Source organism: Lipotes vexillifer, unplaced genomic scaffold (genome assembly GCF_000442215.2).
Source record: "Lipotes vexillifer unplaced genomic scaffold, Lipotes_vexillifer_v1.1 scaffold37, whole genome shotgun sequence".
Taxonomy (NCBI): Eukaryota; Metazoa; Chordata; class Mammalia; order Artiodactyla; family Lipotidae; genus Lipotes; species Lipotes vexillifer.
In genome coordinates, this window is record NW_006791811.1 from 3,729,034 (window position 1) to 3,754,853 (window position 25,820).

At 37.0% G+C, this 25,820-nt stretch overlaps 1 protein-coding gene across 1 annotated transcript in view; it reads right to left on the reverse strand.

The window, feature by feature from the left end:
- Positions 1-2,277: 2,277 nt before the first annotated feature.
- The window catches only part of PRKCI (protein kinase C iota), an 80,297-nt gene continuing 56,754 nt past the window's right edge, over positions 2,278-25,820 (reverse strand). Inside the window, exons 9-18 of the mRNA XM_007464732.1 lie at positions 23,032-23,208; positions 21,223-21,320; positions 20,384-20,470; positions 18,652-18,787; positions 12,541-12,628; positions 11,407-11,532; positions 10,177-10,256; positions 8,331-8,420; positions 7,620-7,735; positions 2,278-3,144 (exon numbers count right to left, since the gene is read on the reverse strand). Of these exons, the coding sequence (XP_007464794.1) occupies positions 3,057-3,144; positions 7,620-7,735; positions 8,331-8,420; positions 10,177-10,256; positions 11,407-11,532; positions 12,541-12,628; positions 18,652-18,787; positions 20,384-20,470; positions 21,223-21,320; positions 23,032-23,208 (1,086 nt within the window). The 3' untranslated portion in view covers positions 2,278-3,056. The remainder of the gene's footprint in view (positions 3,145-7,619; positions 7,736-8,330; positions 8,421-10,176; positions 10,257-11,406; positions 11,533-12,540; positions 12,629-18,651; positions 18,788-20,383; positions 20,471-21,222; positions 21,321-23,031; positions 23,209-25,820) is intronic.

Genomic DNA, 25,820 nt, shown 5'->3' on the forward strand with positions numbered 1-25,820 from the left:
GCTGAGCCTGTGCATCTGGAGCCTGGGCTCCGCAACGGGAGAGGCCACAAGAGTGAGAGGCCCGCATACCGCAAAAAAAAAAAAAAAAATACACTGAACAATATTTTATGAGTAGATGTCTACAATATGGCATCAGAACTACCAATGTTGCTTTAAGTACAGCAAAATTCCAAACTCTAAAATTTTCATTTTTCTTCTTGAACAAATTTTGATATGCCTTTGTTCTTTCACAAAACTCTGGTATGCTACATATTAAACATGTTCCAATCTTGATGAGTATTAAACATTTTATTTAAAGATCTGAAAGTAAAAAAAAAGTACACAAACACAGATCACATTATACCAAGGCAGTATTCTACATGACAAAAATCAAAACAAAACAAAATTTTAAAAGTAAATGTACAGATACTAAACAAGCATAATACCTGATATGCATTTCAGGCTGCATACACATAGAATGATCTGACCACATACATGCTTATACAAAATAAATTTTTTCTTAGAACACCCAAATTCCAACCATTCTGTCAACTGCCTTAGTCCCCTGGTGAGTAATCTGAAACAACTTCTATGTAATATAAAAAGAATTGGCATGGCACATAAGGACTACAAAAAGCAGAATACAGTTTAAAACATATTTGTAATTCAATTCTGTATAAAATATACACAGTAAATCTTATTAGTTTTTATAAAAAAAATATTTTAAAAAAAGGCCACCCTGAATAATGGTTAAAACCTCATCACAGAAAAATGTTTCATCATTTGTAACATTGATAGAAAACTGATGGATTTTTTTTTTTAGAAGATATCTAACTTGAAGAAGTCATTTACTCAAAACTTATTTAAAATTGTATTTAAGATAGTAACTGTGCACCCCTTCTCAAAATGTTTTATCATGAATACTCTCTCTAATATGTAACTAAGGACAAACTAAAAGAAAAGCTCAAAAAAATGTTTCTCAGGCTTCCCTGGTGGCGCAGTGGTTGAGAGTCCGCCTGCTGATGCAGGGGACGCGGGGTTGTGCCCCTGTCCGGGGGGATCCCACATGCCGCAGAGCGGCTGGGCCCGTGAGCCATGGCCGCTGAGCCTGCGCGTCTGGAGCCTGTGCTCCGCAACGGGAGAGGCCACAGCAGTGAGAGGCCCGCGTACCGCAAAAAAAAAAAAAAAAAGTTTCTCAAAATGAGGTCCAAAGACCCAACAGAATTCTAAGGCAGGCCCAGTAATGTGCATATTAAACACACTTACTACGTGATTAGTCCACATTCTAAAACTTGAGAATGAATGCCCTAAGGGAAACAGTACCACTTAAAAGCAAGATGATAAACATATTTCTGATATGTCAAAAATTTCTATAAATTTATGATTTGAAGTGAATATTGCTTTTTGTTTTAAAACAAGTTTCAGGTCTTAAGAGAAACATACATACCTCTTAAATAAACATGTAAATTATATAAACATTTCCTTGGAGGTTTTCATTGCTTTCAGACATAGCTATTCAAAGAAAAGAGAGTACATGGCCAGAAACTTTGGAAAAATTACATTTCAAATGAAATGCAGCATCCCCGTGCCCCCCAAAAAAGAGATAACTTAATAAATGCCTACATATTTTAAATCATTCTAAATTTAAGACTAGATAGCTTTCCTAAAAGTTACATTTTACTGAGATTGGACAATTATAAGTAATTTAAATGATCATGGTTATTTTTTAAGTCCCTTTTCATAAAAAAAAATTAAAAATAAACAACAGAAGGATGCTATCATTGGCATCACTTTAAATAATAAATTGTTAAACACTAATATTAATAAAAAATAATCTCAAGAACTCTGCCCCTGAAATGTATTCTACTCTGATTACATGTGTTACCTACTTAACAAAAACTCACTTATGGAGCTGGAACTGTGATGAGTGTGAGTGTACGTGCATATTCTGAAGATTTATTCATGTTTACTTTATTATTTTTTCTTAGGTTTCATTGAAGACTCCACAAAAAGGATCCGAAAGTATGGATAATGTGATTTGGGGAAGAAACAAGCATGGTTCAGACACTATTTGGAAGATAAATTATTTTCCTGTATACTGACTTATAAGGAAAAAATAGTATACATTCTGTGTCCACTGGATAATGGAATGCTTTTACATTTGGTAAGCAAGTGAGTGCTTCCTTATTATTTAAGTCAAATCACAAAAAGCGACTGTGAGATTTACTGTCCAATAAGAAATAAACATTACCATTGCACTTTTCTGTATCTATTTTAAGTTTCTATTTTTTCCTTTTTATATACTGAGAAGTGTTCCATTTAACTGCACCCTGGGTTCTTTGAACTACATTTATTAACACTCCAGTTAAAGTTCCCACTACAGGGACAAGCTCAGACACTAACCCCGTAACATACTAAAGAAATCACTTGAATCAGTTTTTCAAAAACAGCTAATGATTTGGAATCTGATTCTTAATAAAATGTGCCTATTTTCCTCCTCAAGGAGAATCTGTATTCCCTCATTCTAAGCAAGCAACATCTTTTATTACCAATTTATAATTGTTGCCTTAAAAATCAATAATTTAATTTGCTAAAGCAATGATAAAATTTACAGCTGAATTTTTAAACACACAGAACTCAGAAAGTAATAGGTAATATAACAAGTTGTATTTTGCATTACTCTTTTATTCCAAAATGAAACACTTAAATGACTTCATGAGTATGACAAAAATCTGGCGAGGCTTATGATGTAATTCCACCGTGTGCCTTAATGCAACAGATAATCTTTTTAGTCAGTACTTCCTTTAAACAAAAAAGACAACTTTGTTATTCATCAGTAGGTTGCTGGATTACCAGTGTAACGAAATTTTGACATGATTGTCTGCAAAGTAGTTTCATTTTTTTTCCATAGTTAAACTTAGATGTAATAATTGACTCTTACAGTCAACAACAGAATATACTGAGTGCTTTTTTTGCAGGTGAAAAATATAAAATGGTTCTTTGTATCCAGGCTGGTAACAAGTTTATCCATGCACTAAATGGCAACACAAGCAAAATGCATAGTTGAGAAAGGAGGATCAGACACATTCTTCTGCAGACATCAAAAGAGGATTAATGTACTCAAAACCTTCAAATTCAGACTGATCGATCTTCCTCACAATGTCACTGTTGAAAGAAAAATAACTTTCATCATCAAGATTTCTTTGATTTTTTTACTTAAATGGAAAAATAAGATTAAAAAATTAAAAATAAGGCTAATTTATATAAGTTATGGGGGGAAAACCTACAAGTTTTTAGATTAACCCCAAAACATTTTCTAGAAGAATCAGGAATGTTGAAAATCAAAAATGACTAATAATCCCACGAGCAAGTTTAGAACCAAAAAGTAGTCCAAAACTGAAGACTGGGAATAAACAAGGTACAAATTGTCATAATCCTAGGCAATCTTAACTTTTGACCTGAACGACATTCATAATTTAACATCCAGGTCTGTATTAGTGTGCAATTTAGTAGTCACCCCAACAGCCAGATGGAAGATGCTGAAGAGAAGGCCCAGAGGAAGTTAACCAAAATGAAAAGACACGAGGAAGAACACTGAAAGACCTGGAGTGAGGAAGGGTCACCACGGGGAGGCAGTGGGTCACAGGGAGCAGAGAGGCTGGCATTCTGCTACACTGGGCTCCTAGTTTAATTCACAAGAGTATTTCCATCAAATATTTTACTACTTAAATGTTCGTACCGGGGCTTCCCTGGTGGAGCAGTGGTTGAGAGTCTGCCTGCCAATGCAGGGGACACGGGTTTGAGCCCTGGTCTGGGAGGATTCCACATGCCGCAGAGCAACTGGGCCTGTGAGCCCCAGCTACTGAGCCTGCACGTCCGGAGCCTGTGCTCCGCAACGGGAGAGGCCGCGATAGTGAGAGGCCCGCGCACCACGATGAAGAGTGGCCCCCGCTTGCCACAATTAGAGAAAGCCCTCGCACAGAAACGAAGACCCAACACAGCCATAAATAAATAAATAAACAAAATGACGGAGGAATTATGTTTAAAAAAAAAAATGTTCGTACCATACTGCAGAGCACCACGTTACACAGGACATAGTCTCTTCCTTCAAGAAGAGAAGGAAGGTAGGTACTTCACATAACAGAAAGCAGTACCTGCTAAGTTTCCTACAGGACAAGCTAAGTTCTACTCTAACCACAGTTCTAAAGAAAAAGGTGACTTCTACTTGGAGAAATCAAGAAAGGCAGCATCATTCCACACTTACTGAATGGAATTATGAAAGATTATGGTAGGTCTGGGGAATGCCAGTAATTTATTAGAGTTAGAGCACAGGAATAGAAGGGTGTTAAGTGGCAGAGGACATTGGAAGGAAGGTAATGGCTAGCTCAAAGACGCCAGTGATGTTTACACTAAGTAGGTCCACCTCGATCCATCAAAGGTCTGGTTACATCTGAGGTAGCTCTGAAAGATGGGGAAGATTTCAATAGGTGAAAAGGAAGGAGCAATAGAGAGGAGATGTTAACAGCATGCTATCAGGGAATGGTGAGTAACTGAGCCTGATGAGAACGCAGCGTTTCTGTTAGAGTATAGTGAGAGATATGGCTAGAAAGTCAGGCTGAAGTAGATGGTGGGAGGCCTTAATTATTAACCAAGGGGATAGACTTTTTCTGCTAGGCAATGTAGGAGTTACTGAAGGTTTCTGATGAAAGGAGTTAAAGAACTGGAGTGGTACTTCCTGAGTGTACCGAACAGGCTGCAAAGTAAAGAAGGAGTCGATTAGGATGGCATGATATTCTACGTATGATCTGAGAGAGCTGAGCTGGGCTTATGGCAGTGGGAATGGAAATGACACAAGTGATGAAGTAAAGCAAAAAGAGACGAGGACTTGGCTGCTGAAGGTATTATATAGTTTGGTAAGAAAAAGGTAAGAGTCAACAACCACTGACTCAGCTCTTAAATCCGAATGCAGGACTGCACGGTGGTGTAACAAGCAGAAAAGGGTAAATAAAAACAAGGACCCGAGTGAGAACAATTTAGACTTCATATGTTTGAGGTGCGTATCTGACAAACTAGGAGAGATGTTCAAACTAGTAGAGGGGAATGCAGCTCAGGAGAGGTATCAGGGCAGGGGCTAGGAGCTTTAGAAACCACCGCTCATTCATTCTTCACAGCACCTTGGGAGGTAGGCAATATGAGAAGACACAGGCTCAGTGAACTTATGCAATTCACACCAGGGTACCCAGCTGGTAAGAGGTGGCGCTGGGATTCAAATTCCTATCTTTTGGTTAAATCCAGTGCTCTTTCTAATACACAATGCTGCCAGAAATAATGATTTGGGTACACCTCTCCCTCCTCTAGTAGCCACTAACCTTCCTGAGAGATTGGCCTATGCCTTGATCGTCTTTGAATGTGCAGTACTTAGCACAGTGCCTTTTGCTCAAGAATTGTTTGCCAATTTAGCTGGGAGTCATTTAATAGCTCGTATCCATGCTACGAGGTTGGCTGAAATCTCCAAGGTACAAACTGCATATAGCAAAGAGAAAGCAGTGATGAACAGAACCACGGAGCATCCTAGTCTCAAGGGGACAGGGAAAATAAGATGACAAGTGGTTAAAGAGATGACGCAGAAAGAGGGTAGGCAGTGCCAACTAAAGCAGGCCATGAGTGCCAGACGCTTTACTGACATCGGAGGAGATGGGGGCAGATCAAAAAATGCTTTAGGGCTTCCCTGCTGACGCAGTGGTTGAGAATCCGCCTGCCAATGCAGGGACACGGGTTCGTGCCCTGGTCTGGGAAGATCCCACATGCCACAGAGCAACTAAGCCCGTGAGCCACAACCACTGAGCCTGCGCATCTGGAGCTTGTGCTCTGCAACAAGAGAGGCTGCAACAGTGAGAGGCCCCCGCTCGCCGCAACTAGAGAAAGCCCTCGCACACAAACGAAGACCCAACACAGCCAAAAATAAAATAAATAAATAATAAAAATTTAAAAAGCTAAAAAAAAAAAAGCTTTAAAATTTAGAAATTAAGAAGTCAATTCAACCTTCAACAGGTAAAAAAGCAGGTTAAACTGTAAGAGGTTAAAGTGTTGGCAGCAAGAAAGTAAGATAATCAATGTTGACTACTCTGAAGAAATTTAATAGAGATGGTGCTTATTTATTTTTCTTTTACCATAATTATCTATTAACTATTTTTGAAAAAGCTCGAAGATGAAAGGAAAATGAGAAAAAAATGTGATGGTTCAAAGAAGTGGAAAAAATTAGGATATTTGAACATGTTTATAAGTAGAGGGAAAGAAGCTGGAAAAGAGAAGTTAAGGAAGGTAGAGTAGTGGAGATAACTGACAAAAAGGAACCCTGGAGGAAAAGGGGAGAGTACCCCTTGCCTTCCAAGAACTGGGAAGAAGCAAAAGTTTGGGAAGAGTTAGAGAGCAATTCTGAGATGCAAGGTGGCCTGGTGACAGCTGGAAAGGGAGCAAGCTCACAGCAGAGAGGTCTCAATCCTGGCAGTCAACTCAAGGCAAGGTTAATGCATTTAGAGTGATGAAGGCAGGGGTAGGACTGAAGGCTTCTAACATGTAGAGATAGTTTAGAACAGCTGCGGTGAGGAATGTGGTAAGAACTAACAAGATGTAGAAGTAAAGTGACTGCCAAGCAGAAAGGGCTTTACGAGATGAGAGAATGAATCTGTAATGACAGGTGAAGGATCAAATATCCCCAAGTTATTCTAAACTTTAAAAGATACAACATAGGGCTTCCCTGGTGGCGCAGTGGTTAAGAATTTGCCTGCCAATGCAGGGGATACGGGTTCGACCCCTGGCCTGGGAAGATCCCACATGCTGCGGAACAGCTAAGCCTGCGGGCCACAACTGCTGGGCCCGCGTGCCACAGCTACTGAAGCCTGCGCGCCTGGAGCCCGAGCTCCGCAGCAAGAGAAGCCACCGCTATAAGAAGCCCGCGCACCACAACGAAGAGTAGCTCCCGCTCGCCGCAACTAGAGAAAGCCCGCGCACAGCAACGAAGACCCAACGCAGCCAAAAATAAATAAATAAAATAAAATCTATCTTAAAAAAAAAAAAAAAAAGATACAACATAAACACAAAAAGTATGTCAGATCACTGCTGCCTGGACTTGATATGTTGATGTAATCTTTAAAAAAAGTAATTTGGCAATGCATATCAAGAGCTTTAAAAATTTTGCACCCTTTGACCTAATGCCCCGTCTAGGAATCTATCTTAAGGTAATACTCAGGAACTCAGACAAAGATGGTCATCATCAAAATGGGAAACAGTGCAGTGCAGTGGAAAGAGCACAGGCCTTAGTCAGACTTGGGTTTGAATCCTGGCTCTGCCACCTCATAGCTGCATAACTTTGCTTAACCTCTCTGAGCCTTGGTTTCCTCATCTGTAAAATGAAGATGATGACAACTAGGTTTACAAGGTTGTTGTGAGAATTAGAGATAATACTCGTAAAACAAAGAAGAAAATGACAATTACTCTTTTTATAATTGTATAATTCAAACATCCCATAACTGAATGATTAGATAAAATACCGTATAATCTGATAATGAAACACTGTGTAGCCATTAAAAATGGGACTTCCAAAGAACTTTAAAAATATTTCAGTCTACAGAACTACTTACTCATCATCTGGAGTGAGCTGGACAGGTTCATTAGTAAACTGAGAATCAAAGTTGTCCAAACCAAATTCCCCAGAAATATTTGGTTTAAAGGGAGGTACCACCTGCTTTTGCTCCATCTAGAAAAGACATAGTGGATGACAGCTCAAGCCTGCATTCTTAGAAATATTCCACCTCTACATTTCTCTGTCCTCAGATATTTCCCAGTCTTATTAAAATGAGCCCCTAGGCATTGGTCTACAATATTCACAATGATGGAAATAATTTACAAATCTGAACATTGATGCAGGCCTCAATAATATTACAACCTGCTCCATTAAATTAATGTTCTAAGTTTTTACTGTTTCAAAAGCTTTTTTAGGGCTTCCCTGGTGGCGCAGTGGTTGACAGTCTGCCTGCCGATGCAGGGGACGCGGGTTCGTGCCCCGGTCTGGGAAGATCCCACATGCCGCGGAGCGCCTGGGCCCGTGAGCCATGGCCGCTGAGCCTGCGCGTCCGGAGCCTGTGCTCCGCAACGGGAGAGGCCACAACACTGAGAGGCCCGCATACCGGACAAAAAAAAAAAAAAAAAAAGCTTTTTTAAAAGCACTGAAGACAGTGGTTTTAAATTATTTAAGCTGTGATATACTAGTTTTTCAATATTCTTTTAAGTTAATAAATTTTGGCCCAAGAAAATAATGAAACCTAATACATAAAACAGTCCAATTTACATACCATATCCCAATCAACATTTCGGAAGAATGGGTGTCCCTGAATATCAGCAAATCCTGTTTGAGGATGACAACCCAATCGTTCCTTTGGGTCCTATGGTGGAAAGAAATGTTTCAAGAACTGGGTGAATATCCTGCTATAGAATAAATCATCTTTGTGACCTGTGTTTTGTGTCTATTATATGATACTTTTATGTCTGAACTCAGAATGGTCTACCTTTCTTTTCTATAAAGTGCAACACTAGATACTCAAATGAGTATCTGAAGCTTGTGACAAGTAAGATTTCTTCATGGCTCTCTCTCCAGCTATCCTTGTAATTCAAATGGAGAGATGTTGCCACACCTTGCTAAAGAAAAAAGAGAGGAAAAAGAACAGCAGAATCAACTGGGCAGCATCCAGCTCTTTCTTTCACATGGGTTAGAGCGATAGTCAAAATATGCAAACCCCCAAACTTTACAAGTTTGTTTTTTAGCTCAATTTAAAAGCCCTATGCACAATTACAACAACCATAATCTGTGTATAGCGCAACGATACAACCATTATCTGAATCAATGGACTGAGAAGCAGCCTGCAACTTATAAAATTATCATGAGTGAGAACATGTTCCCATTTTTCTTTGCAGTAAAAGGCATTTTGTTTTGCATATTGACACTTCTCACCTTCACTTTTCACTGTGTTAAAGCTTAGGTTTCCAGTTTAAATCTTTCCTCACATAAAATACTCATTTAAAACAAGCTTGAAGTTCTTATTTTATTAAAATTCATCATTATCTTATCTATCTATCTTAGAAAATAAATGCAGGGCTTCCCTGGTGGCGCAGTCGTTAAGAATCTGCCTGCCAATGCAAGGGACACGGGTTTGAGCCCTGGTCCGGGAATATTCCACATGCCATGGAGCAACTAAGCCCGTGCGCCACAACTACTGAGCCCGCGAGCCACAACTACTGAGGCCCGTGCTCCTAGAGCCCGTGCTCTGCAACAAGAGAAGCCACCACAATGAGAAGCCCACGCACTGCAACAAAGAGTAGCCCCCGTTCGCTGCAACCAGGGAAAAGCCCATGCAGCAATGAAGACCCAACACTGCCAAAAATTAAAAAATAAATAAAATTTATAAAAAAAAAAAAAAAGAAGTAGATTGGTGGTAGAGAGAGGGCTCTTTAAATAAATAAATAAATAAATGCATATCAGCCTACTTTCTAACCTACCATTTTTTAAAATAAGATTTTAACATAAGAATTGGAAAATTGGTTGGTGTGGAAAAAACCTACACATTTGGTGTTAGAAGTGTTATGAGTAAAGATAGTTCAGAATCGTAATCTTAGATAGATCCTAAAACTCTTCTAGCCTACCAACTGCAACAAACAACAGAATTTTCAGATGTTCAGATTTTTTTAAAGCGCCAATGATAGCATTTCATTTCTTCTGAATATTATCTAATTATAGGGTTGTGATATGAGAATTTGTAGGGAACACTACTGCCCTAAGTGCTCAATAAGTTAAGACATTCTATGAATAATAATCTAAAGAAAACTGAAAAACAGAGCTGAAAGTACAATTGAGGCTATCCCCAGAGATGCAATTTTTCCCTGAGTACATGGTATCTTTCATTTACATTAAAAACACCATATGTAATATAAAGCTGGGGGTAAATTATTATTGGCAAAATGGAAAGAACACCTCACCTCAGGATCTAATTCTGTCAACCTACTCTTTGCTGAAGAGACAAGTTCCAGATCTAACTGAAAAATTACATACTCTGATGTTTTGGAATTTTACGTTGCCTGAAACTCTCCTTACCAGCTTCATTTGTATAGAGATAAATCACTAAAGATTTTATACACAATTTATACCTTGTTGAGGAAGCTCTTCAGGACACTTGCAGCTTTTACAGACAAAGAACGTGGTATGCGAATTTGTTTTTCCAAAATAACTAGAAAGATAAAATTTACGGCATTATATTTAACTTTTACAGGGCTTTAATCTTTATATTTTTATTATGAGGTATTTAAGGCATTCTAGCAGGAAAAAACAAAGACATTACATACACTACCGAAGCGTCCTGTGTACTTTCCCAGTCCCATTCCTCTCCTTCCTTCTCAGAGACAGCCTCTATCTACTCTGAACAGTTTTTATCATTATATGCATATGTTTTATTCTTTGACTACCTTACCTTAGTTTCCTCATCTTTAAAATTGGAATAAAAATAATACCTGATTCATTGGGGTGTTATGAGGTTTAAATGAGTATCTGTAAAATGTGTGGCACATATTACTAAATTCGATTTTATTAGACGTTGCCAAATTATTCTCCAAAGCTGTTGTGTCCATTTTCACTCCTGCCACCAGAGTTCCAGTTGCTCCATATCCTCACCAGCACTAGTATTATCAGACTTTAAAGTTTTGCCAAATGTGTACGTATAAAATGGTAGCTCATTAATATTTTAATGTGCACACCCCTAATTAGCAGTGAGGTTGAACGTCTTTCCATATATTCCACAGTCAGCTGGATTTCCTATTTCCTATGAAATTATCCATTCATTTCCTGTGACGGCCTTAATTATGAAATGTAGAATTTTATGGCAGTCTTCGCACTTCTTTGGACTGTATGTTGGTGGGGGAGGGGTCCTTGTGCTTGTCTGCTTGTTTCCGTTCTGTTCAATTCTTTGTATTTCCAATTGTGGGGCTTTTTTCTTCACCTTTTGATCCCTCTTATCTTCTTGGTACTCTACTTTTTCCCCATATTGCTGTTGGACTTATGCATTCAGCCTCGTGGTCCAGGTGAAAAGACTGTCCTCTCCAGCTACACAATTCTTTCCTCCAATCTCTGTGATGTACAATCTGAAGGAACCTCTTTGTTATGATTTTGAGTATGAGAAGGTAACTAGTAAATGTGAACAGACTAAGAGGTAGGAAGGATAGATCAAAACGAGAACAAAAACAAACTCAAAGCCTCATGTGTTAAGGACTATATTGTCCAGATTATTCTCCTCTTTCTTACTCAAAGTAATAACTTGAGCCATCCTCATTCATGCTCTAGAATAGATTATTCACAGTGAATCTCTGTAAAACACTGCAAATTACCTTGAAAAAGATAATCCTCTGTGTTTTGATCAGGGTTATCGGAGCTCCCAACAATATCAAATGGAGACCTTCCTGCCATCATCTCAAACATTAGTACTCCAAGAGCCCACCAGTCGACGCTGAAACCTTCAAAAAGAAATTTTAAAGCAACAAATTATCCATTCTGCATTCTAAAAAGTCAGTAATTTGAGATTCATTTTATTACATAATAAAAAAAATAATGAAAAAGTAAACTCGAAATGCATTACAACTATCATGGTAGGTATCGAGGATTATAGGAATATTTCACTTAACAAAAAGGGGAGGTACCTAAAAGATAACTTTAAAAATAAAATATGGAAAATGGAACATAAGTTTCGCTTCCCAAATATGTCTGTAATTTCAGACTCATAGCCTGTATCTAATATTTTGCTTTGAGGATATAATGAAATTGTATTTGAGAATAACCTTCCTTGATCTGAAATGTGATCTTCTGCTAGCTGACTAAAGATCCTTGAAGGACTTTGGAACCGGATTATGAGCAGCTATCAGAAATACCCATCCTCCTTTACAGCTGCTGGAATCAAAGGGCCAGAACCCAAAGGGTCAAATGTTTTCTTGAGATAAACATATCCTCTGGTTCCTGGCAAGCAGGCAATCTTTCCTCCATCTTTCAGATTCCTGAGGGAAATACCCTAGGAAATCTGAACAATCTTCCAGAGGTTTATGACTCTGGAGTCACATGGCTGATTAAATCCCAACTCTGCCACTTTCTAGCTACATGATCTTGGGCAAGTTATTTAACCTTTCTGTACATCAGTTTCCTTGTTTGCAAAATGTGAATTAACAGTGCTTACCTCATAGGATTATTATAAGAGGATTAACAGCTAACATATGCAAACTGCTTAGAATAGTGCCTAGTACTCTTAAGTGCTTGCTACTAATAAAATATTATTCAAATTTGCATCTCCAAATACTGCCAAGGTCCCACCGTCTCTGATTTCAGAATTTGGGGGTTTTATGTAGGTTTTAAGAAGATCAAGAAAGCTTATGTTAATAAGCTCAGTACTGAAATACTATAGTGTACTATAATGCAATTGGTACCACATTTAACCACCCTTCTAGCACATAGCCAAAATACCACCAATTTATTACCATAATCTTCTCCTCGTAAAATTTCAGGAGCAATGTAATTAGGAGTACCACAGAAAGTGCTGGTTGTATCTCCCGGCCGTAATCCTTCCTTTTATTAAGAAAAAAGAAAAAAATAATAAGATGCAAAATCTGTTTTAAATTCACCTCTTTTATTTCATCTATCATATAAGGTCAGCATCTATAGGTAATATATTGAGCTTAAATAAAATATCACTAGCACAGTTGCCTTTACTATTAAAATCATGGGTTGCTACTAAATACCTTAAAAAAAAACCTGTCCTCATTAGATGTAGGTAAACAGTCAGTTCAATTAAGATAAAAACGGCACTTAAAATAATTTACACTCAAGTAAAATTATAATAGAAAAACTTAAATCACATGAGTAAAAGGAATCATATTTTATGAAGAAAAGAAGCTCTTTAAATCCCACCTCCTAACACAACCACTGCTGGCATTATGATGTTTCCCTTCTGGTCATTTCTCCTAAGGCACACGTTTTTCGGTTTTGTATTTTAATAGCTACAGGATGGAGGAAATTAAGGTAAAACACACTAATATGTATAAATAGAGAAACTACACAATAACAAATGGAACAATCACCAAGAAGTTAAAACAAACTTGTATGTAGCTAACAACACAGCCTCAAAATACAACTAGTAAAAATGGACAAAATTATTAAGAGGACTTCACAATCCCTGCTATTGCCTGAATGTTTACGTGCCCCTAATATTCTTATGCTGAAGCCCTAATGTGATAGCATTGGGAGGGGGGGCCTTTGGGGAGGTAATTAGATCATAAGGTTTGAGCCCCATGATGGGATTCATGTTCTTATAAGAAGAGAAAGAGAGCTAGCCCCTTTCTCTCTCCCCACCATTTGAGGATACAATGGGAAGACAGCCATCTGCAAACCACGAAGAATGCCTTTACTCTTCTGCAAACCAGGAGGGGTGCCTTCAGACACCAAATCTGCCAGCACCTTCATCTTGGACTTCCCAGTCTCCAGAACCATGTGAAATAAGTGTTTGTTGCTTAAGCCACCTAATTTGTAGTACCTTGTTATAGCAGCCTGGACCGATAGTACAATCCCCAATCATGACAGGTAATTTTAACACATTTATATCAAAAAATGGTAGGTCATACCAACAAAAAAATTAGTAAGCAGAGAAAGATTTGGACAAAAGCTAAAGTTAAAAATATGTATAGTTTACATACATATAGAATATATATATCTACGTGTATGTGTGGAAAAACGGAAAAGGAGGGAGAGACTCCTTGAATACAAAACAGAGATTACATACCCTTTCTTTTTTTTTTTTTTTTTGCGGTTCGCGGGCCTCTCACTGTTGTGGCCTCTCCTGTCGCGGAGCACAGGCTCCGGACGCGCAGGCTCAGCGGCCATGGCTCACGGGCCCAGCCACTCCGCAGCACGTGGGATCCTCCCAGACTGGGGCACGAACCCGTGTCCCCTGCATTGGCAGGCGGACTCTCAACCACTGCGCCACCAGGGAAGCCCTACATACCCTTTTTAAAGTACATTTGGGATACTGACCAAATACTAAGGCATAAAAGAAACCTCAATAAATTTCAAAGGACTAATATCATTCAGACCATTCTTGCGCCACAGGCAATTAAATGAGAAAGAGCCAAAACAATCTTGAGAAAGAAAAGAGTTGGAGGAATCAAGCTCCCTGACTTCAGACTATACTACAAAGCCACAGTAATGAAAACAGTGTGGTACTGGCACAAAAACAGACACATAGATCAATGGAACAGAAAGAGAGAGTCCATAAATAAGCCCATTCACTTGTGGTTAATTAGTCTATGAAAAAGGAAGCAAAAGTATACAGTGGAGAAAAGACAGTCTCTTCAATTAGTGGTGCTGGAAAAACAGGACATCTACACGTAAAAGAATGAAATTAGAATATTTTCGCACACCATATACAAAAATAAACTCAAAACGGATTGTAGACCTAAATATAAGACCAGAAACCACAAAACTCCTAAAAGAAAACATAGGCAGAATACTCTTTGACATATATTGTACCAATATATATATTTTTTGATCTATCTTCTAAGGCAAAGGAAACAAAAGCAAAAATAAACAAATGGGACCTAATTAAACTTTGAAGTTTTTGCACAGCAAAGGAAACCACTGACAAAATACTACTGGAATACTACTCAGCCACAAAAACAAATGAGATTTTGCCATTAACAACAACATAGATAGACTTGGAGGGTTATTATGCTATTGAAATAAGTCAGACAGAGAAAGACAAATACTGTATGCTATCACTTATGTGTGGAATTTAAAAAATAAAACAAACAAATGAATATAGTAACAACAACAAAAACAGACTCACAGATATAGAGAATAAACTAGTGGCTACCAGTGGGGAGAGGGAGAGGGAGAAGGAAGGGACAAAATAGAGGTAGGAGATTAAGAGGCACAAACTACTATGTATAAAATAAATAAGCTACAAGGGTATATTGTACAGCACAGGGAATATAGTCCAATTTTATAATAACTATAAATGGACTACAATCTTTAAAAACCTTAAATCAGTATGTTGTACATCTGAAACTTACATAATACTATAAATCAACCATACCTCAATTAAAACTAAAAATAATAAAAAGATAGTCTAAATACAAGCTGAATAATATTAAATATACAATTAAGCATCTGCTTTTTTTACTTTATAGCTATGTAATTTCCCATGTAATTACAGACTTCGTATTATTAATAACTACAAACCCAACTCAACATATGTACCTAGAATCTAACCATTTCCCTATTGTTAAATTACATGGTACAAAATTCCAAACAAAAAGGTTGGGGGGGAAGATATACACTAAAAATCAAGCCTTGGGCTTCCCTGGTGGTGCAGTGGTTGGGAGTCCGCCTGCCGATGCGGGGGACGCGGGTTCGTGCCCTGGTCCAGGAAGATCCCACATGCGCGGAGCGGCTGGGCCTGTGAGCCATGGCCGCTGGGCCTGCATGTCCGGAGCCTGTGCTCCGCAACAGGAGAGGCCACAACCGTGAGAGGCTCGCGTAACACACACACACACACACACACACAAAATCAAGCCTTCTTCCCATTCTTGTCCCTGATGCATCCAGTTCCAGCTCCCTAGGGACAGCCACTGTCATGAGGTTCTTATGTGTTCCTACAGAGATATTCTGGGCGTGATGTATGTATTTGTCTTCAAATTTTACACTATTGTATATAACACTAACACAAACAACTAGAAGAAATATTTAGTAATATATGTTGTGACTCCAAGGATTTTTTAAAGATCTCTAACAGGGATATATATGTTATTTTTGTATACAGGCATATATGGAGATACTGCAGTTTGCTTTCAGACCCCCATTTATGACATCACAATAAATTGAGTCACATGAATATTTTTGGTTTCCCAGTGCATATAAAAATTATGTTTACACTACACTGTAATCTATTAAGCGTGCAAAAGCATTATGTCTAAAAAACAAAGTGAATACCTTAAATAAAAAATACTTTAAACACAACATTGTAAATCAACTATATTTCAATAAAAATAAAAAAAAAACTTTATTGCTAAAAAATGCTAACAAGGACTTCCCCTGGTGGTCCAGTGGTTAAGAATCTGCCTTCCAACACAGGGGATGAGGGTTCAATCCCTGGTCGGGGAACTAAGATCCCACATGCTGCAGGGCAACTAAGTCTGCACACTGCAACTACTGAGCCCGCATGCTCTGGAGCCCATGCACCACAACTAGAGAGAAGCCTGCACGCTGTAGCAAAAGAATCTGTGTGCTGCAACTAAGACACAATGCAGCCAAAAATAAATAAATAAATATTAAAAAAAAAATGCTAACCATCATCTGACAACACAGGATTGCCAAAAAACATCAACTTGTAGAAAACGCAATATCTGTGATATCTGTGAAGCACAGTAAAATGAAGTATGCTTGTACAAAGAAATATGAATGTGATTTAAGTTGTTTTGTATTATGGGCAATGGCTTGACATACAGTCTCATGGTGAGTGACATGCACTTTCAGGGTAAGACTCAGAGGCAAGGGATGCAGTCTGCTATCTTGTAAAAGAACTATACTAAATCATTCACCTTTTGACTGGATATCTGAACATAGGCCCATCAGCTAAATTATCTACAGCATAACATAGATATTATTATAACACACCCTGCTGATAAAAAATAGTTAAAGGCACATCAATTCACAAAATAGCTGGTTTTTCAGTCAATAAAAAAAATCAATGTTCATAAAATATTCCAAACATAACTCTGAAGATGCTAATTGCAGTTTTCATATGCCTCCAGTCATCACTATTCTCGGCATTCTTTTTAAACTTTTTAAATACATTTTACAAAGTATTTATTGAATTTGTTACAATATTGCTTCTGTTTTATGTTTTGGTATTTTGGCCACAAGGCATGTGGGATCTTAGCTCCCCGATCAGGGATCAAACCTGCACCCCCTGTATTGGAAGGCGAAGTCTTAACCACTGGAACGCCAGGGAAATCCCTCTTTTTTTTTTTTTTTTTAATATTTATTTATTTAGGTGACGCAGGATCTTCATTGCTGAGTACGTGATCTTTAGTTGTGGCATGCAGGATCTAGTTCCCTGACCAGCGATCAAACCCGGACGCCCTCCACTGGGAGAGCGGAGTCTTAACCACTGGACCACCAGGGAAGTCCCTGCATTCTTTATATAAAAGTATCTAGTGAGAAACTGAAGAAATTAAATTAATTAAACCTAAAGAAAGTATTTCTGGAGAAACTATGAAAAAAAACTTGAATGATTTAGATTTACCAAAGAATAATTATAAGGAAAAGAAATTTATCCAATATATGCCCAAGGTCAGACATTAGGTAAGTTTAAATACTGATGTTAAGTCATAAGGTAAGAACATTCAAATTTCCAGCGGATTTATTTCCCATAAGGTTTAACATTGGGTGTAAATATGTTAGTTGGAAAAGAGACAAAGTACTGTTGGTTAAGTCTCTGAACACAAGTTCCAATCCTGGTGTTATTTCCTACTAATAACACCAAATAGCTCCTGGAGAAGGAGGCAGAAAAGGAGGTATGCAAGGCAACCAACTTAAAGAACTACTGAATAAAACCTCTCAGATTTATCAAAGATCGTGACTAACTTGATTAAGGATCTCTGGAAAGAATGGGAATATATAACAAACCACTATTATTTTTCATTAAGAGTAACAAAAAGATCAAGTGATTTTTCTCTAATAATATCTTCCACGCAAAACAGGATGCCCAAATTTCTTTGAATAAAAAGAACCAGGCTCTGGAGGCACTTCCCTCAGTTGAATGGCGAAAGGCAAATAACACATTCGCATGCTTGTTGCCAAATTCACTGTGTGAAGATAATTCGGTCCCAGCTATTTTGACAAGAGTAGCCCCCTACACATCTCCTGGAAAAAGACTGGACCCGTAAATGAAACACTGTTACAAAAAGAATAAAACACCAAGAAATAAAGGACATGTCCTGAGAGTAACTAAAATTCTTATTTTGCTTTACTGAATTTTATGAATTTTACACATCTCCTGGAAAAAGACTGGACCCATAAATGAAACATTGTTACAAAAAGAATAAAACACCAAGAAATAAAGGACATGTCCTGAGAGTAACTAAAATTCTTATTTTGCTTTACTGAATTTTATGTCAGATATTTAAATTTAAATATATAAAAAAATGTTAGATTTCCTAGGAAAATCTTGAGTGCATCATTAAGAGTCACAATTAAATGGCAAAAACTGGAAGGTGATATGCAAGCAGTTTTACAGTTGTGGGTTTGTAGATGGTTTTTACCTCCAAATTTTCTTCAATACTGTCACAACTTTGAAGATAAAAAATTACAGAAAATAAAAAGAACTTAACTCTTATAGCACATATAATGCTCACAGAAAATATGGAATTTTGTAAATGGCTAGGAAATCAGTACATTTGTCTTTGTTTAGGATACTTTTTGGAATTCTAGCACAAAGTAGCACTTACTTCCCCATCATTAAATATAAAGTTATTTGACTGAAACAATTTCCTGAGCTGCTGAGATCTTCTGAATAACTAGAAATTTCCCCTCACCTTACACATGCCATAGTCAGTGAGTTTAATGTGTCCTTCAGAGTCCAGCAACACGTTGTCCAATTTCAAATCTCTATAAATTATCCCCCGTTCATGAAGATAATTTAACGCTAGACTGATTTCTGCGGAGTAAAATCTAAAATAAAATGAAAAATTACTCATTTGATTCAAATTTTTAAATTGTGGTGAGTGCCTACAGAAAGGTATTTAAATCCTACTCCCATCTGCAAACCAGAACATCAAAATCATGTCAAAAGATTTTTTTCTCTCAATGTTTTTAGGAACAGTACCAAAACACAAACTGAAGTGCCACTTTAAGATAGCTGAGCCCGAAACACAATTATAAAGTTCCAATCTAAATTAAACCCATACTTTTCATAAGGTTTAATTTGAAAGTCTCAAGCAGGGATTCTTAATCTGGGCCCTTGGATGGACTTCAGAAAGTCCACACTCCTACAACTGGACGCGAGCAGAATTTGGTGGTAAGCAGAATTTTTGACCTGAATAATGAAAATGAAACACCCTAGCTGGTTTTTGGCTGCTTTGGTGGATGTTATCATGATCATGTTTGGAGGTACATAATACACACCTTCCAGCTACCTAATTCTAAGAATAGGGAACTTGAGCTCTTATCCTATACTCTGGTTCCTAGAAAAGCAAAGATGATATAAAACAAGAATGGGCACTTTAATACAATAAAAACAAGACTATTTTCCCCAAGTCCAGCTGAACAAACAAGGAACAAATACCGGCTATATTCACAATTCAAAATATCATCTGTGGCTTTGCCATGAAGGGTGACCATTTGCTAAAGCCTACATAAATAATGAACATACAGTAAATTAAACAACAACAACAACAGCAGCAGTTTGGCCCCAAGACAGATTAATACACTTTATACCTTCTTATAAAATTGAAACCTATTATCTCTTTTTGACAAGAAATATCAATGAATAGCAAGATTTCCACTAAAGTTATTTTTTAAAATGAATCTCTAACCTTTGTTACATACATATACAAACTCAAATGTTTCATTTTGGCATTACTCTTGTGAAGTGCAAAAGGGTAGATTGCTAATTATGAGTAAAAAACAAAATAAAACATGGCACTCATGGATTAAACTTCTTATCCTTCCCCACCTAAGTCCTCTAACAACTTACAATCCTGTATAAGAATACCAAATTAAGGGCACTAAACAAATAAATGATATTTTATACTCTTTTCTCTTATTAATCAACATGTATGGGATCAGAGGGGGGGGAAGCCAAAGCCAGAACAATTCAGAAATTATAATTATGGAAGAACAGTCGATTACATAATAGGTTAAGAGGAATTGTTTTATTACTCTCAAGTATATATGAATAATCTAATGAAAAACTGTCAGCGATCACTGCAAACTTGATAAGATTAATAAGTGTTTATAAATTCATTAATTATCTTAGTGGCTGATACTGAATAGATAAAATATTTGAAAATAATTGAGTTTCATAGACTAAAGGTTTCTGCTTTAACATTGTTTGTACTTCTCAATTGCTTATAATTATATTATTATATATGTAATATATATCACATTATAATTTAACTGTTAGCTTAGCCTTTACATGACTTATAAAGAATTAGCTCGTATCAAAATAAATGATTTATCTACTGTTTTCAACCACTGGCATATAAAAAGTCCCATAGCTCCTCCCACCAAGCTTCAACACAAGCAAACAATAAACAAAAAACTTACCTGGCATGTTCTTCAGGAAGTTTTCTTTGTCGCTGCATATGAAACATTAGATCGCCTCCATTAACATACTCTATGACAAAGAACAATCTAAAAAACAGGACAGAACATATGAAACCAAGATCCAAAATAAGGTGGTGTAACTTTGCATTTTAAAACTAGAGACCAGTCACAGCATAGAGAGCATTCTACATGATTCACCCTTAACAAAAATTCCAGGAATTTGGTGGAAATGAAGGGTGATTGGAGTAGAAAGCTGTTTAATCACAGAAGATAAAAGAAAGTAAATCAGAAAGATAATTTGTAAACTGCTACTTCTATTCTAAAGTATTGGGTTGGCCAAAAAGTTCGTTTGGGTTTTTCCATAAGATCTTAACGAAAAACCCGAATGAACTTTGTGGCCAAGCCAATAGTACCATTTGCAATCCAGAGCTCTCACTCCCACCCCAGTTTTAGAATGTGCAATGTGTAAGTCATTTTCAACTGTCACTTAAGGCAAAAGAAGTTAGAATCTATCCCCCTAGTTAAACTCTAGGAACATTTAAGTCCTAAAACTAGAATCTTGGTGATATTTAAAAGGTTGGATTTCTACTGCCATAATTATGACCTGGCTATTTTTTTTTTTTTTTTTGGCCTAAAGCAGGTAATTTCCTAATCCTGATCCAATGTCAAATTAATATCACTGGTTGGAGTATGAGTAGCAGGAAATTACAAGCATAGTACTGTTGTGTCTGTCTCCATGTGACTTCCACTTTAGGAATTACTGTAGAAAGGGGTTCTTATTGTGTAATATACCAAAATGTGTAAAACCCAGGTATCATTCCATTATCTTTCAATCTTACCTGCTTTCTGTCTGGAAGCAAGAATGCAGCCCAACAAGAAAAGGGTGATTAGATGCCTGCTCAAAAACATGCTTCTCTGTCTGTACCCAGTCAATATCCTATTTTAAAATACAAAAGAAATCTATGTCAAACTGAAATGATATCATCAAAACTATGATAAATTTGTTCTTAGTAATTCTATTACCATAAATGCAATTATTAACTAACTAGGCTAAGTATCAAAAGCATTGATAATCATGAAATAGTAATTTATATACAAAGAGAAAATACTACCAGTAAATCTTTCGATATTATGCAACAGTCTAGAAAACTTTACAAAGCTCAAGTACTTGCCCTTGATAATAATATGGTTTGATTTTTATTTTAAAAAAATCTAATAATCCTCAGATAACTTTATTTATTTATTTATCTGGCTGTGTTAGGTCTTCACTGCTGCACGCAGCCTTTCTCGAGTTGTGGTGAGCAGGGGCTACTCTTCGTTGTGGTGCACGGGCTTCTCATTGTTGCGGCTTCTCTTGTTGCAGAGCACGGGCTCTAGGCGTGCAGGCTTCAGGAGTTGTGGCGTGTGGGCTCAGTAGTTGTGGCTGAGTAATAGTCCATTGTATATATGTACCACATCTTCTTTATCCATTCATCTGCTGATGGACATTTAGGTTTTTTCCATGTCTTGGCTATTGTGAATAGTGCTGCTATGAACATAGGGGTGCATGCATCTTTATGAATTACAGTTTTGTCCGGATATATGGCGAGGAGTGGGATTGCTGGGTCATGTGGTAATTCTATTTTTAGTTTTTTAAGGACCCTCCATACTGTTCTCCATAGTGGCTGTATCAATTTACATTCCCACCAACAGTGCAAGAGGATTCCCCTTTCTCCACATCCTCTCCAGCATTTGTTTGTAGATTTCTGATGATGCCCATTCTAACTGGTGTGAGGTGATACCTCATTGTAGTTTTTATCTGCATTTCTCTAATAATTAGTGATGTTGAGCAGCTTTTCATGTGTCTCTTGGCCATCTGTATGTCTTCTTTGGAGAAATGTCTACTTAGGTCTTCTGCCCATTTTTGGATTGGGTTGCTTGTTTTTTTAATATTGAGCCGCATGAGCTCTATATATATTTTGGAGATTAATCCTTTGTCCATTGATTCATTTGCAAATATTTTTCTCCCATTCTGAGGGTTGTCTTTTCATCTTGTTTATAGTTTCCTTTGCTGTGCAAAAGCTTTTAAGTTTCATTAGGTCCCATTTGTTTATTTTTGTTTTTATTTCCATTACTCTAGGAGGTGGGTCAAAAAAGATCTTGCTGTGATTTATGTCAAAGAGTGTTCTTCCTATGTTTTCCTCCCTGAAACAACCATTATTAACACTTAACTTCTACAAACTTACAATTAGTTATATTAAAAATAAATGTGATACTCAAAACTAATTATTTTATTATATGTAACCATTATCTATGCTCTTGAGGTTATTTACAACTGTTACATCTGTACGTAGTTGTGGCTCACAGGCTCTAGAGTGCAGGCTCAGTAGTTGTGGTGCATGGGCTTAGTTGCTCCGCAGGATATGGGATCTTCTCAGACCAGGGATTGAAGCCATGTCCCCTGCACTGGCAGGCGGATTCTTAACCACTGCGCCACCAGGGAAGTCTCTATCAGATAACTTTAAATGTACCTTAAATAATCTGTTTGAAGCATGTATTTAGAAAAGTAGGCTGAGATAATAAGGCATAAACATTGAGGTTTTTTTTCTGAAATAGTACACTTAAGCCAACTTAACAGTTTAGAGGTAATAAAACATCATAGTGCTTACCTCATCATCATTGACAAGCTCTTTTTTGACAACTTTCATTGCATAAATACGATCTGTTTTTTTTAATCGCACCAATAGTACTTTGGCATAACTCCCTCTTCCTATTACCCGGAGCAAATCAAAATCCTGAAGACCTAAACTGGATGAAGCTTTGCCACTTTCCCTGGTGTTCATTGCCTGTTGAGAACATTTATAGCAAACAGTTATACCTGAAGTATTTTGCATAACACAATACACTTCTAACACCTAGTTATACCTATAAGATTTTAAAATATTTTCTGATTTAAGTTCTTAATTAGTTTCTTACATTATTCCAAATGATATAATCTAACTATTCAAGAGGTAGGATGAATTCATGAGTTGAGGTCAGAGGGGTGGTGTTAGGAAAGGAGAAGGAGTTGAAATCTGAGAAACATTGAAGGATGTCTTAGAATCTGATAACTTTTGGGTATGGAGGCAGTGGAGACACATGAATAAAAAAATGACACTAACTTTGGTGACTGGGACTCTGGAGGTGCCACTGATAGAAAAATAAAGTGTGAGCACACGGTAAGATTGACAGAGTTGATGAGATAATGAGCTCGATTTTTCATACTGAAGTTAGAAGTTACAATGGGACAACAAGATGAAAGAGTCTGCCAGAAGCTTAATGTATGAAATCTGAGTTAAGCTACAGGCAGAAAACAAGCATGAGACAGTTCAGCTAATGTAAAACATTCTTTTCTATACAATACCAAGACTCCTGTGGAATGACAAAGCCAGCCCTGTAATTCATTCACAAGTAGAAACTTAGGCTTCTGGAAATTTATAAAGAAGACTAAAGATAATCTTTTATTAGATGCCTGCAAAATTCCCAGCATACAACCAACTGATATACTCATGAGAATTAAGTATGAATTTTCTGAAGTGAAGAGTATCAGCAAAAGCAAGGAGCAAATTTTCAGAAAGATAAACTAGTAAGCACAAAACAGGAAAAAAAAAAAGTATTATGAAAATTGAAGGAGGATGATTATCCAAAAGAAAATTTAGAAATAATAATCTGACTTGGTAATAAGAATAAATAAAAAGGAGTGAAAGAAACCAGATTAGGGCAGATTAAGAAAGCAGAAAATGGTAAAAAGACAAAGCAATGTATAGACTTTAAATATGGTTAACTGGAAGCTATAAAAGAGAATCAAATGGAATGAAAGCACAGTTCCTTCACATAAACAATAATAAGGCTGAATGAAATGACAGAAGCCAGAAAACAGTGGAATGTCACCTTTTAAATGGCTTACCCCTTCCCCCCCTTGCTTATGTACAATCCTACAGCCTGTAAAAATAGCCTTCAAAATGAAAATGAAATAAATACATTTTCAGACAAACAAAAACTAAGGAAATCCGTCACTAGTTGGTTCTCACTCAAGGAAATACTGAGTTCTTCAAGAAGAAGAAAGATGATCTCATATGGAAGGCAGACACACAGGAACAAAAGCAGAACAAAAAGAATAAAATGTGGATAAACCTAAATAAGGATTGACTGTTTGAAAGCACTAACACACATATACAGAATTTTAAAATATGACAAAAATAGCAGTAAAGACAGGAAGGGAGCATGAGTGAATTTAAAGTGTTCTAAGGTCCTTGCATATCCTGGAAAATGGTAAAAAGTATTATTAATAATTTGTATTGAATTTAAATAAGTTAAGGGTATAAGATGCAATCTCTAGAACAACCAGTAATAAAAAAGCAAAAGAATGCGAAACAAGCTAAAAGAGGTGAGAGAGAAAAAAAAATTAACCCAAAAGAAGCCTAGAAAAGTAACATAAATAGATGATACAGAAAACATAGTAAATTGGTAGATTTAAATACAAATAAGTTGTTAGTTTAAATATACTTACATTAAATGTAACAATACATAAATATTAAGACACACTAAATACTACAGCTAAGGACTATCAAACCAGAGGGGCAAGTCCAATTCTATGATGTTAATAAGATATATATGTGTACAGAAATGTTCAAAGTAAAAGGGTAAGAAACTATATACCATGTAATCATTAACCAAAAGAGAGCTGTAGCTAAAGTAATATGAGACAAAGTAGCTGTAGCCAACTGTGGTAGGCTGACTTCTACCAGGACCCCAGTGATCCCCACCTCCTAGTATTCATGCCCTTGTGTAATCCCCTCGAGTACAGGCTGGACCTAATGACTAACTTCTGATGAAAAAAATATGGCAAAAAATGAAGGGATGGCACTTCTGAGACTAGGTTACAAAAGACTGTGAGGTCTGTCTTACTGGCATTCAATCTCTGGATCTTATTGCTTGCTTGCTCTGATGAAGCAAACTACCTTGCTGTGAGCTGCCCTATGGAGAGGCCACATGGCAAGGAAGTGAATCCTGCCAACAGTGAGGTGAGTTAAGTATGGAAGCAGTTTCTTCCTCAGTTGAGCCTTGAGACGACAGCAGTCTTTGCCAGTACACTGACTGCAGCCTCTAAGGGACTCTGAGACAAGAACCTGGATTCCTGACCCACAGAAATTATGACATAATAAATTTTGTTGTTTTAAGCCACTATATTTTAAGGTAATTTGTTACACAGCAATCACTTAACATAAGGACTTTAGGCAAGGAAGCATTACTACAAATAGAGAGGGGTGTTTCTTTATGAAAAGGCATTAATCCAATGTAAGATACTATGATTCTAAATCTACATGTATTCAATAACATAGCCTCAAAATATGTAAAGCAAAAACTAACAAAACTAAAAGGGACAGGTAAATTCTAAATGAAAACTGTTTGTAGGGAA